The 18,057-nt window shown below is 40.7% G+C and overlaps 1 protein-coding gene across 1 annotated transcript in view; it reads left to right on the forward strand.

Annotated features, from left to right (window-relative positions):
- The window catches only part of tmem132e (transmembrane protein 132E), a 670,647-nt gene that overhangs the window by 122,326 nt on the left and 530,264 nt on the right, over positions 1-18,057 (forward strand). The window contains exon 2 of the mRNA XM_069911026.1: positions 5,205-6,084. Coding sequence (XP_069767127.1) covers positions 5,205-6,084 — 880 coding nt within the window. The remainder of the gene's footprint in view (positions 1-5,204; positions 6,085-18,057) is intronic.

Consider the following 18,057-nt stretch of genomic DNA (forward strand, 5'->3'; position numbering starts at 1 on the left):
GGAATGGGGGATACATTTCACTTCTGGGCTCTGGGCAGTTCTGGCTAATTTTCTGGGGATGCAGCTCCACCATACCATGGCTTATCACCCACAGGCTAACATGTTAGTGGAGCGCTTCCACAGGCACCTCAAGGCAGCCTTGATGGCCCGCCTTAGGGGTCCCAACTGGGTGGATGAACTGGCTTGGGTACTGCTGAAAATCTGCACCACACCGAAGGAGGACTTTAATTCCTCGGTGGTGGAAATTGTCTGGGGCATGCCTCTTATCATCCCTAGGGAATTCCTCACCCCTGATAAACGCCCGGAAGATCCTGCAGCAAACTCAAGAATCTACGGCAAAAACTGGGGTCCTTGGTCCCACGGCAGCCCCCTCCGCACTGTCAGCCCAAGCATAGCGTCCCAAATAACCTAAGGACTTTCCAATATGTGTTTGTGAGGAGGGGTGCACACAGACCAGCATTACAACGACCTTACGAGGGCCCTTACAAGGTCATTAGAGACCTTTGTCCTTGACATCAGCGGCAAGGAGGAAACCTTTACCATCAACTGCCTAAAACTGGCATATCTGAACTGTAATGAGCTGGTGTGCACTCCATCCCCATGACACAGGGGCAGGCCACCTAAGGCTACAGGCAATGGCCCGGTCACCTGTTCTGGGGAGGAGGGTCATGTAGCGGCCCGCGCACGGAGATGTGAATCAGCCTGCAAACTGGCCAACGAACACAGCGACCTTGTGGAGCTGGGAGTGGCACTGGCTGTTCCAGGTGACCTCAGCACAGCGGGAAGATGGGGAACTCTGGCAGGAGTGCTGGCCAATCCGAGGTCGGCACTCTGATGATGTGTGCCCCTAACGTCAGCACCAGGGGCCCATGTAAGCAGAGCTGCTGGTGCAATAAAGCAGTCTTCGATTTTGACTCCTTGTCTGTGTGTCTTCCTTCCACACTCGTGTAGCGCGAACGTTACAACATTTCCTTGCTACTGCACCTTTGTAGACATAATAAAGGTCTTCATTTGGTCTAATACTGTCAATTTTATTTGCATGACATTAATCATTTTTGCTTTTCTCAATTTCTTGAGAATTAAGAAATTTTCATTAAATGCATCCCAGATTTAACGTACTGTTGGATCTTTTAATCTTTTTTCTGAACCAATCTTCAGTGGTTCATACCTTATAACAATTAAAAGGTCTTTTGTTTAATGTTCTGATTGTGCTTAGACACTGCAACCCAAACTCAGTCCCACTATGAGATTAGTCCTCCCTGTTCCACTGCACAAGTTGGAATTTTAAATATTTTGTATATTTTTTTTTCAAAGGTATTTTTTAAACCTGTTCCAACCCACTTTTATCAGGTTGGTTTATCAGGGATCACATTCTCCAGATTAAATAATTCAACCACATTTCCTTTTTCTCTCTATTTATACTTCAAATGTGCATGCCTTTTTTTGAATACATTTTGCTGAAGGCAGAAACTAAATCAGTGCCTGGAAAAGGGTGAATCATATACAACATTATTTTCTATTCACTTAATATTTCCAAGCTGCATTTATTTTCCTTTGCCACTCAAGCAGTGACATTGCAAATGCAGAGCTTTATGTTGTTTCAAAGTGACACTTTGTGGACAGAATCTACAACTGCATGTGACCTCATAATCTCAGTTTATAAATTTCATTAATTTTTAACATCCTTAATACAGGTAATCCTCAATTTACCACAGTGTTCAGTTCTGACTGACCGGCTGTATATCGAAATGGATGTACATCGGAAATTCTTTGTATTGTAGGTGCACCCTACTCAAAAGAAGACACACACACACACACACACACACACACACACACACACACACACACACACACAGAAACACACACACACACACACAGACAGAAACACACACACACACACACACACACACACACACAGAAACACACACATAATGTAGTCAGGTTAAGCTCTGAGTTTCACTTTTATACTTGCACTGTTCCCACCCTGGCCCCCTTTGGCTGACATCACAACTTGCATAACAAAAACAGATTTCCCGCGCACAGGTACTCTCCTGAATAACAATCCCCTTCTTCCCCGTGCGCTGTCCCTGTCTGTTGGCTGTGCAGCAAGGCCAACGCCATTTTGGGGTTGCTGGCCTTTAAGTGCCCTTGAATCTGTGGGTTCGCTCATTGGGGCCAGTGCCGCTGCACAGGCTGCTGGTCTTTGGTTGCGCTCACCGCCCAAAGCACCGGCTCGATCGCCGCTGCGACAGGCTGCCACAGTATCTGTTTTATCGTTTGTCAAATACAACATGGCGAACACCAATGCCAGCTCTTGCAAGAGGTTGACCACCAGCCAGCTCTCGTGGAAGGTTGGCCACCCCTGCCATAACTGTTATTTTTCATAGATAGGCCCATACTTTCACCTCTAAAGCATAATTTTTATATTTATGTATTTTTTCTTTTTTTTCGATCATACGTCAGGATAAGTCGTATAGGTCGCAAGTAGGGATCTACCTATTCTACTTTATTTAAGTATCTCCCATGTTAAATGGAGCTTTAAGATTAGAACAGGAACTTCAGGATTACAAATTGATATTATAGCACCAGTCAATAGGCCAATTTACGTCTGATAGAAAAAGTTGATAGTAATTTTTAATGTAATAATGCAATTAAGTTTTCTATGATGTATTTAAGTAAACAATTCAACCAAATCGATTAATAATGAATTAAAATTATAGAACATTACAATGCTACAAAGATGCACCCATGATAGATTAGTTTACAGATCTATTACTAACAAAATCCATCACTGATGATTGAGAATAGATTATATTATAATTAGTTGCATTGGATTTATCCTGCCTTTTGTGAATAGACCAGACAATTTTTACATCATTGGTTAGTAATGTACTGGAACAGCCTGGCTAATGGTGCAGTTCTTTCTGGAGCTCAGCTCTTCAGTTATATAGCTGGGAGATTTTATGGTCTTGTAACCTTTTCTGTGTCATTTCTTGATATCATTTGGAGTGAATTGAATTAACTAAAGACTGGCTTTTATGAGGATGGGAATTTCAGGATGAAGCCAAGGTGGATTACCTATTTGGCACTTCATGCTGACCATGGTTGCAAATACAGTACTCATCTTTTTTTCCTAGGCTTTTTGTGCTATGGTCCGCCACCATTGAAGTTGAGGATATTCTTAGAGCTTTCCCCTGTTAAGTGTTCCCCATCATTCACCAGTAAAAGCTTCATTTTGATCTGTCTGTTATGAGATCAATTACATTTATCTGTTGCTTACTATTTTGGTTGTTTACCAGGCACACAACCCTGCTTTGCAGATTTGTTAAGCTGACTCTTCATTTTGTTGAGAAAATCCTTGTCCTTTATGATCGCAAGATCACAAGATAAAGGATCAAAGGTAGGCCACTTGGCCCATTGAGTCTGTTCTGTAACTCTACTCTAAGCAGAACTATACTCACCTAGTTCCACTTGTCAGCCTTTTCCCCATAATCCCCTGATGCCCTGACCAGTTAGATACTTATCAATTTCCTGCTTAAACTCTCCCATTGATCGAGCCTCCACGCAGTATTTGGCAATAAGTTCCACAAATCCATGACCCTCTGACTAAATGTTTTTTTCTCGTCTCTGTTTTAAATGGATAGTTTCTAATTTTAAGACTGTGCCTCTTGTCCTTGATTCACCCACCAAGGGAAACAATTTATCTATATCCACTCTGTCGAAATCTTTCAAAATTTGAAAAGTTTCTATCAGATCCCCTCTCCTATTCTCCAATGAATACAATCCAAGAGCTACCAAACGGTCCTAATGCATTAGCCCTTGTATTCCAGGAATCATCCGAGTAAATCTCCTCTGCACTCTCTCTACCAACATCATATCCTTTCTAAGAAAGGGGGCCCAAAACTGCATACAGTACTCCAAATGAGGTTTCACCAGTGCGCCATACAGCCTCATCTTGAATAAATGCCAACAGAGCATTCGCCTTTTTTACTACTGATGTTCCTGGCTACTGTAGATTAATGGTCGTTTGTGTATGTTTTTACACAGATATGGTACTTATGGAGTATAATGTTATTTTTACTTTAATGAACAACTAAACTAACTTGGAAGAGGATTTGTAATGTTGATCATTACAATAATTTTACAATCAAGTGTTCATTCTGCAGTGTGATCACCGTTGTCACAAAAATAATAATAAAAAGTTTTCAACTTTTCAACCGCAGCCATTAATTATCATTTGGTAATTGTGCAGAAAATGGAAATTTAAAGTAATAGAATGAAAAAGTTGTCCTCAAAACATTGGCACCTTGCCATCTGTACTGATATAAAGTGGATACTTCAGGGTCCAGCATGCTGGGCAAGGTAATATATAGCCTATGCCAGAAGTTCACCACACAAAGTATGATTAAATTACATTTTGGAGTCCATGGGTCGAAGCCTAGTTCAAGCAGTAAGGCTAAGTTCCATATGCAAATAAATTTCAGTGTCTCTACCAAAATTATTTAGTGACTTACTGCTTTATGCATAACATGCCCATGTTCTCAGGTACCTGACAAACACCCCAGTAGGTTCTTAAAGAGATCTCAGGAAGCTTACTTCAGAAAGGTAAGTTAATTAAAAAAAAACCTTTTATAATGGATACCATCTGCCTCCATATGCGACTGTACCATTTCATCCCAATTGCTTTCTCTAACCTATCATTCTCTCTGTAACTCTTACTGTTGGGACCAATGTTTGAGCTGGCAGATCATTATTATTTCTGAGGCTGGCAAACTGGATATGGGACATCTACGTCTGATTGATTGTAAATTAAACCAGTAAACCAATTCCCATGTTCTTACCAATGAACTCATTGGAGCCCTTGTGTCTTTATTTTCTTGGCTATAATTTAAATAATTTTGTAAGTAAGTTAGGGGAAATGGTGAAACAGATCTGTGAAATTTCAAAAATGTGTTTTAGTTTTTTTAACTGAAATCTGAGTTGAATCTTTATCACAATTTCTAAATTTAAAAAATCTTATCAAGTCATTGTATATGTTTGCTTATTCAGAACAGATCTTACTTTGCAGTATAGTGAACTTTCAGAGTTGTATGTTGTACTCTTCAAGCCAATTGATATGACAGCTCTACGCAATTGTTACAAATAGGATCATGCAAATGAGGTATTTAACATAGCTTTGATATCCATTTCTTCTTTTTTTGCAGTTAGTGGCAAGGTGTTGCCTACAAGTTCAGAGAGATTGAAGAGCTTCCATACATCCTCAGCTTACCTTCCTGTGAACTACAAACTCTCAAATGTACAGCTAGCCTTTTTCCTAAATAAAGTCAAACAAAATGCACAATGGAACAACACCAGCTCAGTACAACGCCTGGAACACTTTGTTGTATTTCAAACAAAGGAACTTCCAGTGGTGAATGCCACATTAGGACCTTTCTCCATGGATCGAATGCTCCCGAAAGATGTGCTTCAGCCAACTAGTACATTGGAAGTATTAGACCGATTCACCATGAATTGGAAAGTGAGAGCCTTTATTATCAAACAGAGAATTCCCTTTAACCACCCACTTGTCCAGGTTTTATTCTACGTGGCAGGTCGAGATTGGGATGATTTTGATGTTGTGGATAAATTGCCTTGTGTTAGACTTCATGTTTTCCAAGATTTGAGGGATATTAAGACTTCCTGCAGGCTGAGAGGAATCCTAGCCATGTGCCTAGTCCAAGTTGACTTGCCTATCACAGATATAGAAAGCAAGAAATCCATGGATAACATGGATATAGTCAGTGAAAATCATCAAGTTGAACTCTACTACACCTTGCATCCTCCAGATGGAAACGGGGAATGCAATGCTGGCAGTGAGGCAAATTCTCGTAAAGGAATTAGGCAAGATGGTTCTTACCAGCAGCCACTGCTACGTATAGGAAGCATCAATTTGTATCAACCACCACAAACTCAATTAATTCAGGAACATCGGCTTGATGGTAACATCTTCATTCGCTTACCAGAAGGACGGCTCAAACCTGGGGAGATCCTTAGTATATCTGTTTTTCTAACACCAAATTCAACAGTGGAACAATTCACACTAAGGTATGGAGTTTAATGTTATTTTTACTTTAATGAACAACTAAACTAACTTGGAAGAGGATTTAGAAACTGTATGTTAATCATTACAAAAATTTTACAGCCAAGTGTTCATTCTGCAGTGTTATCACCATTGTCATATGCCTATTTGTTTTGTATTACCAAGATACTTTCATGTAGGTATACACTTGCACCTGCATCAACAAGCAATAAACAATGCTAACCTTTTACTAATAGAAAAGGGAAAATGTATTTTCATTTTATTTATAAAAAAAAACAGGTTCAAGGTTTTATCTCAACATTGTTGGAGGATACAGTGGACCATGTAATGAGAATGAAATGAATTCTAATGGTGGCACTTCCAGAGCAGCTGTAATGGCAGCACTGCCACTGGTACAGACACGGGAGCGCGGAGACATTGTACAGAACCACCCAGTCATAATGCCTGTGGCTCCATACAGGTTTTATACGGCCTGTTAAAGGAGCCAACAGAGTCTGTAATAAAACCCTACAACCATGGGGTCTGTACCCACGATGTCAGCTCCTGTGCTTGGCAGTGGCCACAAGCAATTGCAGACTCTGGGGAGCAGTGGACCAGCTGTAGAGCTCGTCGAAAGAATCAAAGACTTGTTGATCCAAACCAAGGCTTTTATTAGCAAAAGACAGGAGCTCTTCACAGGTGGCCGACCAGTCTGGAATGATCCAACCTGGCTAGGGACACAACCCTTTAAGGCCCAGACAGTAGGCGTGGCTAAGCTCTCAGCCAATTGCTGTAAGCACAGTCTAGATACTGTAATTATATACATTGGTGATAGATCTGTACTATCACACCAGCACAGGGCACAAGAAATGGGAAGTATCCCCTCTGTTGAGAAGGAGAAGCAGAGGAGACCATCCTAATGGGAAGATGTTCATGGCAGTGAACGAGTGAGGGGCTCAGTGTCTTGCGGATCCACACAAGCTGCGGATGACTTTCAGTCAGGGAATGCACACAGGATGTGTGCTGTTGACTGGCTCATGAGAACCAGATATCTGAGCCGATATTTGAGAGGGCTTTGAGGGCAAGAATGCCTGAATGGCTTCAGGTTCTGAATGCTTCCTGATCATGTTGGAGGTTTGGATCTGGAGCTTTGGCTGCCTATGATTTTGAACAATCTGTCTGGCACCAAAGGCTACTAGGGACAAATGCATGGATACTAAGTGATTCTGAAGGGACTCTCTTTTGTTTATCTTTCTTACAGTGCCGGCAGCACTAAGGGCTGCTCATCTGCCTTAGAGCAGGCAGTAGGTAATTTCATGTAATATTGCATTTTGTCTTATATGACGAAAAAGGAATCTTTACATCTCAGTCACTCATTATAATGAATGTATATGTTGTGTTTCCCTTGTTAAATTATCTCCAGCAGAAGAGAGATTATTTGTTTCCATATGTATAATCACCAATTGACATAGTCATCAACACCACAATACATGCACCATTACACTTGAGTCAATCTCTTTGGCTTGGCTTCGCGGACGAAGATTTATGGAGGGGGTAAAAAGTCCACGTCAGCTGCAGGCTCGTTTGTGGCTGACAAGTCCGATGCGGGACAGGCAGACACGGTTGCAGCGGTTGCAGGGGAAAATTGGTTGGTTGGGGTTGGGTGTTGGGTTTTTCCTCCTTTGCCTTTTGTCAGTGAGGTGGGCTCTGCGGTCTTCTTCAAAGGAGGTTGTTGCCCGCCAAACTGTGAGGCGCCAAGATGCACGGTTTGAGGCGTTAACAGCCCACTGGCGGTGGTCAATGTGGCAGGCACCAAGAGATTTCTTTAGGCAGTCCTTGTACCTTTTCTTTGGTGCACCTCTGTCACGGTGGCCAGTGGAGAGCTCTAACAAATTAAGATGGCATTGATATAGTTCACTATCCAACGAGCACAACACATTGTATCCAGCAATGTTAGCAAAATCCAGTTGGAAAATTGTGTTTTTTTTTAAACTGTTACATTTACAAAATCTGACCATTTTTGCTCCTTACAACAATCTCAAGAGCATAGTTTCAAAGGAAGAAATACTGATCCACCATAATGGTATGTCATATAGTCAACATAAAAAAAAACATGATAATTTAAAAACAAAATACTGGAAAGTCATTAATCCAAAACATTAACTGTTTCTCTCCACAGATGCTTTACTTGTTGAGGGTTTATGATTTTTTTTTGTAACAAAATGCTTATGTTAGAAATCTGAAATAATAATTGAATGTGCCAGCATTGGCACTGTGATTTTAAAAGTGAGAAAACAGGAGAAATTTCATGACTTAGGCCTCATTCATATCACTAAAAGGAGGAGAATCAATACATTGTAGTGTACGTGCTACGGAGCGTGGATAAAAACGACACGCACACCAAAGCCATGGAAAATGAGACTGATTTAATGCTTTAGTCGTCACACTTAAATGGGGACCCCTGGTGCTGATGTCAGGGCCCTGCATCATCGGAGCGGCGGCCTGGGATTGGCTGGCATTTCCACCAGAGTTCTCCATCTTCCCACTGTGTGGAGGTCACCTGGGATGATGGCTGGTGTCACCCCCAGGTCTACACGGTCGCCATGTTTGTTGGTCATTTTGCGGGCCAGTCTGTGACTCCATGCGTGGGCTGCTGCAGCATAATGAAAAAAGCAATTAGAATGCTGTCCTTTACTCGCGCTAGAATTCAGAAGTGAAGAAGTGACACGTTTGATATATATGTTGCTTTCAGGATTTGGTGCTAAATATTGACCAATATATTGTGCTTCAAGAATTAAGGTTTGAAGAATTAAGTAGTTCTTAAAAGAATGCAAACATTTCCACAGCACCTAATAGCCTTAATATGCCTGAGATTGATCTCAGAAGCTAAGCAGGCTCAGTGCTTGAAGGGGAGACTGTCTAGGAACACCAAGTGTTGTAGGTTTCTGTGAGGGGCGCTAGACAAAGTGACAAATCTCTGTCTGCCTTACAGTAGTCAAGAATTTCATGTAAATGTAGTATTACCTGTCAATAATGGAATCTTTATTTGTATTTAAATTGCTAAAGTGGTTGAGTTGATGATCTAAGCGAAAGATCTACCAGTATATGCGATATCATGGCAATTTATCAATATTGCTTCAGTTATATTACTTTTAAGATAATAAGTTAAATCCAAAACATGGAAAGTGTAGATTTTTGAGACGAATATGCTAATTTGTAGATCCTCAACAAAGATGGACTTTAATCTGATGTGAAAAATTGTTCATTTTAGATTAATTAAATTATGAAATTTATATTATCTGCAGACACTTAAGTAGCAAAGGGCTTTTCTCTCTCAGACACGTTTTGATTTTGCATTAACTGTGGAAAAATGTTTACATTAAAAAAAACAACTTAAGTTCACGAAAAGGTGTATTTGGAGATAAAAATGTGACAAATCCTGCAAAGAGAAAGAATGACCCATGACAAATCAATATTGGATAAAAAAAATGACAAAACTCACAATGTTCTGGGGAACCAAGAGCCCTTAATTAACTTTTAAGATGGGCTGTAAGTGGAAAAATAGTTTGTTTTCTTTCAATCCTGGCTGTCTGGCCATTCACAAGACTTGAATATCCATAAAGACATGCCAACCTTGGTTGCACCAAGACTAAATTCATCCCAAAGCCTTTGGAAATGTTAATGCTCTAAGGTTTTGGAGTAAAACTCACCTTTTATGCCTTTTCAATATTCTGGTAAATGTAGAACTTGCCCCAGCAAAACATCTTGGCTAGGAAATGGTTAGAACATCCAATGGAAATGTTCTTGAGAGAAAACAATAGACTAATTCACTGACAGAGCAGTGAGAAAGAATAATTTGATAGTGGTAGTAAGCAAAAGTACAGGTAGAAATGATACAATCAAACAAGGAGCGGCTGGTGATGTCAATTCGATTGCCATGGGTGTAATTTTAGTATTTCAAACTATGGAGAGTTCAGGACAAATCTTAAGAACTTGCTTAAGCTATTCTTACTGTAAGTTTATGGTTCCATCTATACCAAAGAACAAGCTCCTCTGAGTGATTGCCTGGATGAATTGTATTCAAGGTCATCTAGAGTTAATCAGAAACAATATTTAAAGTTAAAGATCAATTTTAAAGGTTTTATAGATTTTATAGATCGCCAAATTAACTGCATTCAGAAAGCGAGTTAGAGATATGCATAATTAAGTTGTTAATCAATACAGCTGTGTAAAATAGTTCAAAATACAGAATTGCATACTATGAAACCCCGATTTCATGTGTCCTGATTTTACGCAAATTGGGATATAATGTGATGAGTCATTGAACTTAGGTGTTGGGCTCCTGGTAGGAGAAGGGACATTGGGGTGCCAGCAGGAGTGGGAATGTTGGGTTCCTGGATTGATTTAAAATGCAAACAGAATAACTGGGATATTCCAAACAAAAGAGACATGGAAATTATATAGGTATGCAAATTAAACAGGGAAATACATGGAAATTATATAGGTATGCAAATTAAACAGGGAAATACATGGAAATTATATAGGTATGCAAATTAAACAGGGAAATACAGTGAAACCCCGATTTAGCGTGACCCCATTTTTTTCGCGATGAGATTTAATGGACCCAAATTATCACATTATAATGGGGTTCCACTGCAGTATTTTATTGAAGTGAATATTGTTTAATCTTTGGTAGTGCCTTGTAATATTATTTGCTGTATTTGTAATTGCATAATTTAATTTGTAGCTATTATTAAGTATCAATGAACTTTTGGAGGAGTTCTATGAAGTAGTTTGTGAGATTTTTTAAAAATAGCAGCAGTGCCAGAGGCACTGCTGGTGCAGACCTGGAGGACCAGGGAGTGGAGAGACAGCACTGCTCTGTGGTGACCTACCATCTGGTTCCAATGCCAACGACTCCGTACAGGCTTTAAATGGCCAGTTAAGGAGACAACTGTTTTCTTTAAAATCATGCAACCATGTTATCTATGGCCAAAATTGGTGGCGCCAATGCTGGGCAGCAGACCATGCGATCTGATGAATGGGCCCCCTACATATCCGACGTGAGGAGAACCCTTTCAAAGGGGAACCCACGCAAAGTGGCAGGACCAGACAACGTACCTGGTCGGGTACTGAAAGACCACACACTAATTGAGAGGTTTGCATGGACGTCTTCAACTTCTCACTGCAGCAGACCATCATTCCTACAGGGTTCAGGACAGCCACCTTCATCCTGGTACCCAAAAAGGAGACAGTAACAGGGCTCAATGACTACCGCCCTGTGGCACTGACCTCCACCATTATGAAATACTTCGAGCATCTGGTGATGGAGTGCATCAAAGCATAGCTCCTAGAGACACTGGGCCCATTATAATTTGTCTATAGAAGAAATTGTTCCACAGTCGATGCTGTAGCCTTGTCCCTTCACTCCGTCCTGACCCACCTGGAGAATGACGCCTTATATGCCAGGTTGCTGTTCATTGATTTAGCTAGGCATTTAATACGATTATTCCCCAGAGACTGGTGGAGAAGCTGTCCTTGCTGACTCTCTCTGCAACCGTCTCTGCAACTGGATTTTGAACTTCCTAACAGAAAGACCAGTCTGTTCGGTTCAGTAGCAGAACATCGAGCACTGTCACATTGACCACTGGCACACATCGGACTGGGTGCTCAGCTAGTTCCTGTTCACACTACTGACCCACGACTGCATCGCCAGATCCTGCTCCAACAGTGTCATTAAGTTTGCAAGTTTGCAGATGAGCAATAGAGAAGAGATGAAAAATCTTGTGATATGGTGAAAGAGTTACAATTGGCGACTCAACATGGACAAGATGAAGGAAATGATTCTGGACTTCAGGATGAATCACCTACCACTACATATTAACAGCTCTGTAGTGGAGAGCACTAAGTTCCTTGGAGTTCACTTAACTAATGACCTATCATGGCTGCTCAGCATCTCCTCACTTGTCAGGAAGGTGCACAGTGACTGCATTTCCTGAGAAGAATGAAGTGGGCAAGGCTATGTCATCCTTCTACAGGAGCTTTATCAAGGGTGTCCTGGCCAGCTGCATCACAGTTTAGTATGATTGCTCTAGAAAAATGGATCGGAGGTCAATCCACAGGATCATAAGAGTGACAGAGAGGATCACTGGTGTCTCCATCCCCATCATGATGATCTATGGGATCATTGTCTGAAGAGCGTATGCAAAATCATTAATGATCTCTTCCACCCTGCACACAACATCTTTCAGCTGCTCCTGTCGGGAAAGAGATACAGGAGTATCAGAGCTGGCACCACCAGGCCGAGGAACAGCTTCTTTCCACAGGCCATGAGATTGCTAAAGACCAAAGGAACTGCTCACACTCACCATCCGAGACTTATATTCATGAAACAACTTTCATTTATATATTTGTATATATGAATACTTCTCCTCTTTATGTATTGTTTGTCTGTATGTGTGTTATGTCTTCTGTGTTTGCGTGTTTTGCACCAAGGACTGGAGAACACTGTTTTGTCAGGATGTACTTGTGCAATCAGATGACAATAACCTTGACTTGGGTTGCAGATTCCATGGGAGCATTGGACCAGCACAGGACACCAGAAACAGGGAGAACTCCTCCTGTTGAGAAGGAGAAACAGGAGGTACCCCTGCAGAACTCTGACCACAGCAGTGGATCAGTGATAGGTTCAGCAGCTGAAGGACCCACACCCTACACAGACTGCAGGCTGTTGTCAACTTGTGGTCAAAGGATTCATACAGACATTGTCTGCTGGTGACGTGGTTGAAGGATCCATGCAGGCAATGGGTTGCTGGAATCTAGCTCATTGGAACCACGTATCAGAAACAGGATATGAGAAGGTGCTGAGAGCAAGAAGGGCTCTTGAATGGCCTTGGATGCTGAAAACTTCCTGATCATATCAGAGATTTGGATCTGGACCTTGGGTTGTCAAGCATGAAATAATGTTTTGTGGAGGTGTGAGCAGTGGAAGAAACACGGCCACCACTTTGAGGGTCGTTAACGACTGCTTTTATTCAAATTCAGCGTGTCTCTTTAAGGGCAGCATGAGCTCAGTCACCTAGTGCATTGTGACATCATAATCGCTGCCCAGAGTGCGCGCTGGAAGGGATGCTGGAGTCAGAGAGAAACCTCTCACGACGCCATTTCCCTATGTCTGCCCTGCCTCGTGGCATTACAAGCGGGGCTGGTTCGCCATGAGGATGTGCACTGGCATTTTAATACATATCAAAAAACAACTTGATCTCTGCTTACAAAATAAGCTAAATGCAGCACCAAACACTAATAATTCTCAATGGCTATTTCAATTGTTTCCTGCAGTGCCATCTGCCTCATTAACAATGGTTTTTGTCTTAAAAGTCTCTCTTTGATTTTAAATAAGTGGCATGTGTTCACTGTGACGCTTCGTCAATACTCGATTGAAATGTTCACTTCTAGCTTTTCTATCTTTCATTAACTTTTGTTCATTACTTTCAGAATAGAACTTCAACTTCAACAGTTTATCGTTCCATTTCTTCAGATTTCAGATTTATTATCAGAATACAATATACATCTCTGTAATTCCTTTTTGCCGTAGGCGGCAGAATTACCACTAAATGGCAGTGCAAAAATTAACTGCACACAGCGTGAATATGTAAACAATCAAAAGAACTGCTAACAGATAACAAATGAAAACAAACTGACTGTGCAATACAGAGAGAACAAAGAAAGTCAATAAAGTGTACAAGTAAATCCTTAAATTAGTCCCTGATTGAGTTTGTTATTGAGAAGTCTAATGGTGGGGGGCGTGGCAAGATGGCATAAGGAATAGACGTGCCTTCCAGTCCTGTCCTGACTCTTTGTTATTGTTTTGTCTATAAGTGCCTGTTGAAACCTTCTAAAAAGTTTATAAATAGTTAGAGGTGTTGAACTAGCTTCTAATGGTACAATTGCTGAAAAAAAGTAAAAGAAAATGGCAATAGATCACTAAGAAATTACATTTCCCGAAGTTATCTGAGCCTACCTGTTTACAAGAAGCCAGGACTCAGCGTGGAATGGATCCAGGAGAAGAAGTGCAGGATTCGGCAACGGAGCCCTGCTCTTTACCGGTAGGGCTCTTTAAAGATGGCGCCTGGCAGCCTTTGGAACAAAGGGCTAGCCAGGCGCGTGTATTTCAATCAACGCCCTCTATGAGCGCTGTCACTGAACCTTTGACAGTTGGAACAGCTGGGACGCTGCCAGCTGAAGACCTGACTTTAAAGAGATGTCCGCCGATTGATATAGTGGTGGCGCTGCAAAATGCACCACCAGTTATGAAGACTTCAATAGATCTTGATGTAATGAAGGCTCTTGATGTAATAAGGATAACCCTGACTATCAGTCTTCTGATATTGCTGAGGAGGTTGTGGCAGGGGTTTCTACACAGAGTCAGACTGCAAGAAAAGCAGTTAAAGGGAAGGAAAAGAAGATCCTTTGGTTACTCAGAAACAGCAGGATCCTATTTTGCCTGAATCTATTCCAGTTGATATGCTTATTAAGAATCTTGAATTTAAGTTATCTTCTTCAATCAAAGAGTTAGGTAAATCTTTGGTTCTAGTTAACACTAAGCTTAATACCTTGGTGGACATTAATACTCAACAGATGGTTGATTATGGAGCTTTTAAGCTTGAAACGAATGAAAGACTTGATGTTTGTGACCAAGGTATAGTTGAGGTACAAGATCAAATACAAGACGTAAATGAAACAATTGAAACTTTACAAATTCAGAATAAAAATTTAGCAAAAAAGGTTGATTATTTGGAGAATCAGTCTAGATGGAACAACGTAAAAATTATTGGTTTGCCAGAAGATATAGAAGGACCAGATCCTAGAAAATTTTTTACCGATTGGATTCCACAAGTGTTAGGACAAGATAAGTTCCCGGAAGGTTTAATACTGGAACGTGCTCACCGAGTTTTGAGAAGAAAGCCTTTTCCAGGACAGAATCCAAGACCTGTTCTGGTCCGTTGTTTAAACTATTATGATAGAGAGACAATTTTGCGTGTGGCTATTAGAAATGCACAACAAAGTAGATCTCCTTTGATGGTCCAGAACAATCGTGTTTTTTTAAATCTGGATTTGAGTCAAGAAGTTATGACTCAACGACGTGAATTTAATCCTGTGAAAGAAGTGCTATGGAAAAAAGGATATAAAGCAACATTTAGATACCCTGCAGTATTGAAGATTTTTCAGGATGGATATCAACCAAAATTTTTTGATAACCCTAAAGAAGCTATGGACTTTGCTCAACTGTTACCAATCACGCAATTCCAGGAACGACGTAGTCCTCCACGGTCTCCAAAGAGAGTGGAGACGCAAGATGGGAATCGAATTTCAAGAAGAAATGGAATCAATGGTGGTCGGAGTGACAAAGCTGATTAAAAAAACGATTTTTTTTTTTGAGAAGATTTAGATAATGATGATAGTTTAATGTGAAATGGGAGTTAGGAGAGGGAACTGGGTGGGCATTATTTTCCAGAAGTCGTCAGCTACATGTGAGTTATCTCACACCCAATATTTCGTGGGAGTTACCGCATTGTGCGGTTCAGACATGAGGAGGTAGTTGTAACCTCATACCTGGTTTTTTTTTCATTAATTTTTGGATTAAGGAGTGAAGTTTCTTTTTATTATTTTTTTTAAATAATTTCCTTTTTTTTGTTGTAGTTTTAAGAGGGGATAAGGGGAGGGAGTCTATTTTTTTCTTGTTTTTTTTCTTTCTTTTTTCTCTTTTTTTTTCTTGTGTTGTTGTAAGAAATGTCCAAATTAAAGTTTGCTTCTCTTAATGTCCAGGGTTTAAATAATCCTATTAAGTGTAAGAAAGTACTTGCTTACTTAAAAAAATTTAAAGTTGATGTGGCTTTTTTGCAGGAAACTCATTTAATAGATAAGGAACATTTGAAACTTAAACGTGAATGGGTTGGACAAGTTTTTTTATTCTTCATTTAATTCAAAGGCAAAAGGAGTGGCAATTTTGGTGCACAAGAATCTACCATTTCAGTTACAGAATGAAGAGAAAAATGGTGGAAGATTATTAAAACTGAATTAACATAACATACCATAACAATTACAGCACGGAAACAGGCCATTAGGCCCTTCTAGTCCGCACCGAACAAAACACCCCTTTCTAGTCCCACCTCCCTGCACAATGCCCATAACCCTCCATCTTCTTCTCATCCATATACCTGTCCAACCTTTTCTTAAATAATACAATTGACTCCGCCGCCACTATTTCTCCCGGAAGCTCATTCCACACGGCTACCACTCTCTGAGTAAAGAAGTTCCCCCTCATGTTACCTCTAAACCTCTGCCCCTTAATTCTTAACTCATGTCCTCTTGTTTTAATCTTTCCTCCTCTTAACGGAAATAGTCTATCCACATCCACTCTGTCTATCCCTTTCATAATCTTAAATACTTCTATCAAATCCCCTCTCAACCTTCTATGCTCCAAAGAATAAAGACCTAATCTGTCCAATCTCTCCCTATACTCTAGATGCTTAAACCCAGGTAACATTCTGGTAAACCTTCTCTGCACTCTCTCCACTCTGTTTATATCCTTCCTATAATTAGGCGACCAGAACTGCACACAGAACTCCAAATTAGGCCGCACCAACGTCTTATACAATCTCAACATCACCTCCCAACTCCTATATTCCATGCAATGATTGATAAAGGCCAGCATACTAAAAGCCTTCTTCACCACCCTATTCACGTGAGTTTCTACCTTCAGGGAACGATGTACCGTTACTCCTAAATCTTTCTGCTCTTCTGTATTCATCAATGCTCTCCCATTTACCACGTATGTCCTATTCTGATTCTTCTTACCAAAATGAAGCACCTCACACTTATCAGCATTAAACTCCATCTGCCATTTTTCAGCCCACTTTTCTAAGCAGCCCAAATCCCTCTGCAATCCTTGAAAACCTTCTTCATTATCCACTATTCCACCTATCTTAGTATCATCTGCATATTTACTAATCCAATTCACCACCCCATCATCTAGATCATTAATGTATATAACGAACAACAATGGGCCCAATACAGATCCTTGAGGCACACCACTGGTCACCGGCCTCCAACCTGACAGACAATTATCCACTACCACTCTCTGGCCTCTCCCTTTCAGCCAATCTTCAATCCATTTGACTATCTCAAAATTTATACCTAAAGACTGCACCTTCCTAACTAACCTTCCATGTGGTACCTTATCGAAGGCCTTACTGAAGTCCATATAGACAACATCCACTGCGCTACCCTCACCCACATTCCTAGTCACCTCTTCAAAAAATTCAATCAGATTGGTCAAACATGTCCTTCCTCCCACAAATCCATGTTGAGTGCTCCTGATCAGACCCTGTCTATCCAGATGTTTATAAGTACTATCTCTAAGAATTTTCTCCATTAATTTACCTACCACAGACGTCAAACTTACAGGCCGATAGTTGCCAGGCTTCCTCCTTGAACCCTTTTTAAATAACGGAACCACATGCGCAATGCGCCAATCCTCCGGCACTATCCCCATATCTAATGACATTTGGAAAATTACCGCCAGAGCCTCTGCTATTTCCTCCTTCACTTCTCTCAATGTCCTGGGGAAGATCCCGTCTGGTCCCGGAGACTTATCCACCTTTATATTCTTCAAAAGCCTTAAAACTACACCTTTTGTAATCTCTATATTCCCCATATTTACTCAATTTGCTTTTTTTATCTCACATCTCCCAATATCCTTCTCCTTAGTGAATACCGAAGAAAAGAAACTGTTCAATATCTCCCCCATTTCTCTAGGCTCCACACACAGTTTTCCGCTCTGATTTTCTAATGGACCAATTTTGTCTCTAGCTTTCCTCTTATCATTAACATATTTGTAGAACTCTTTTGGATTAGTTTTCACCCTGCTTGCCATAGTTTCCTCGTACCTTCTTTTAGCTTTCCTAATTCCTTTCTTAAGATTCCTCTTACATTTAATG

Source organism: Narcine bancroftii, chromosome 14 (assembly GCF_036971445.1).
Source record: "Narcine bancroftii isolate sNarBan1 chromosome 14, sNarBan1.hap1, whole genome shotgun sequence".
In the NCBI taxonomy this organism is placed as follows: Eukaryota; Metazoa; Chordata; class Chondrichthyes; order Torpediniformes; family Narcinidae; genus Narcine; species Narcine bancroftii.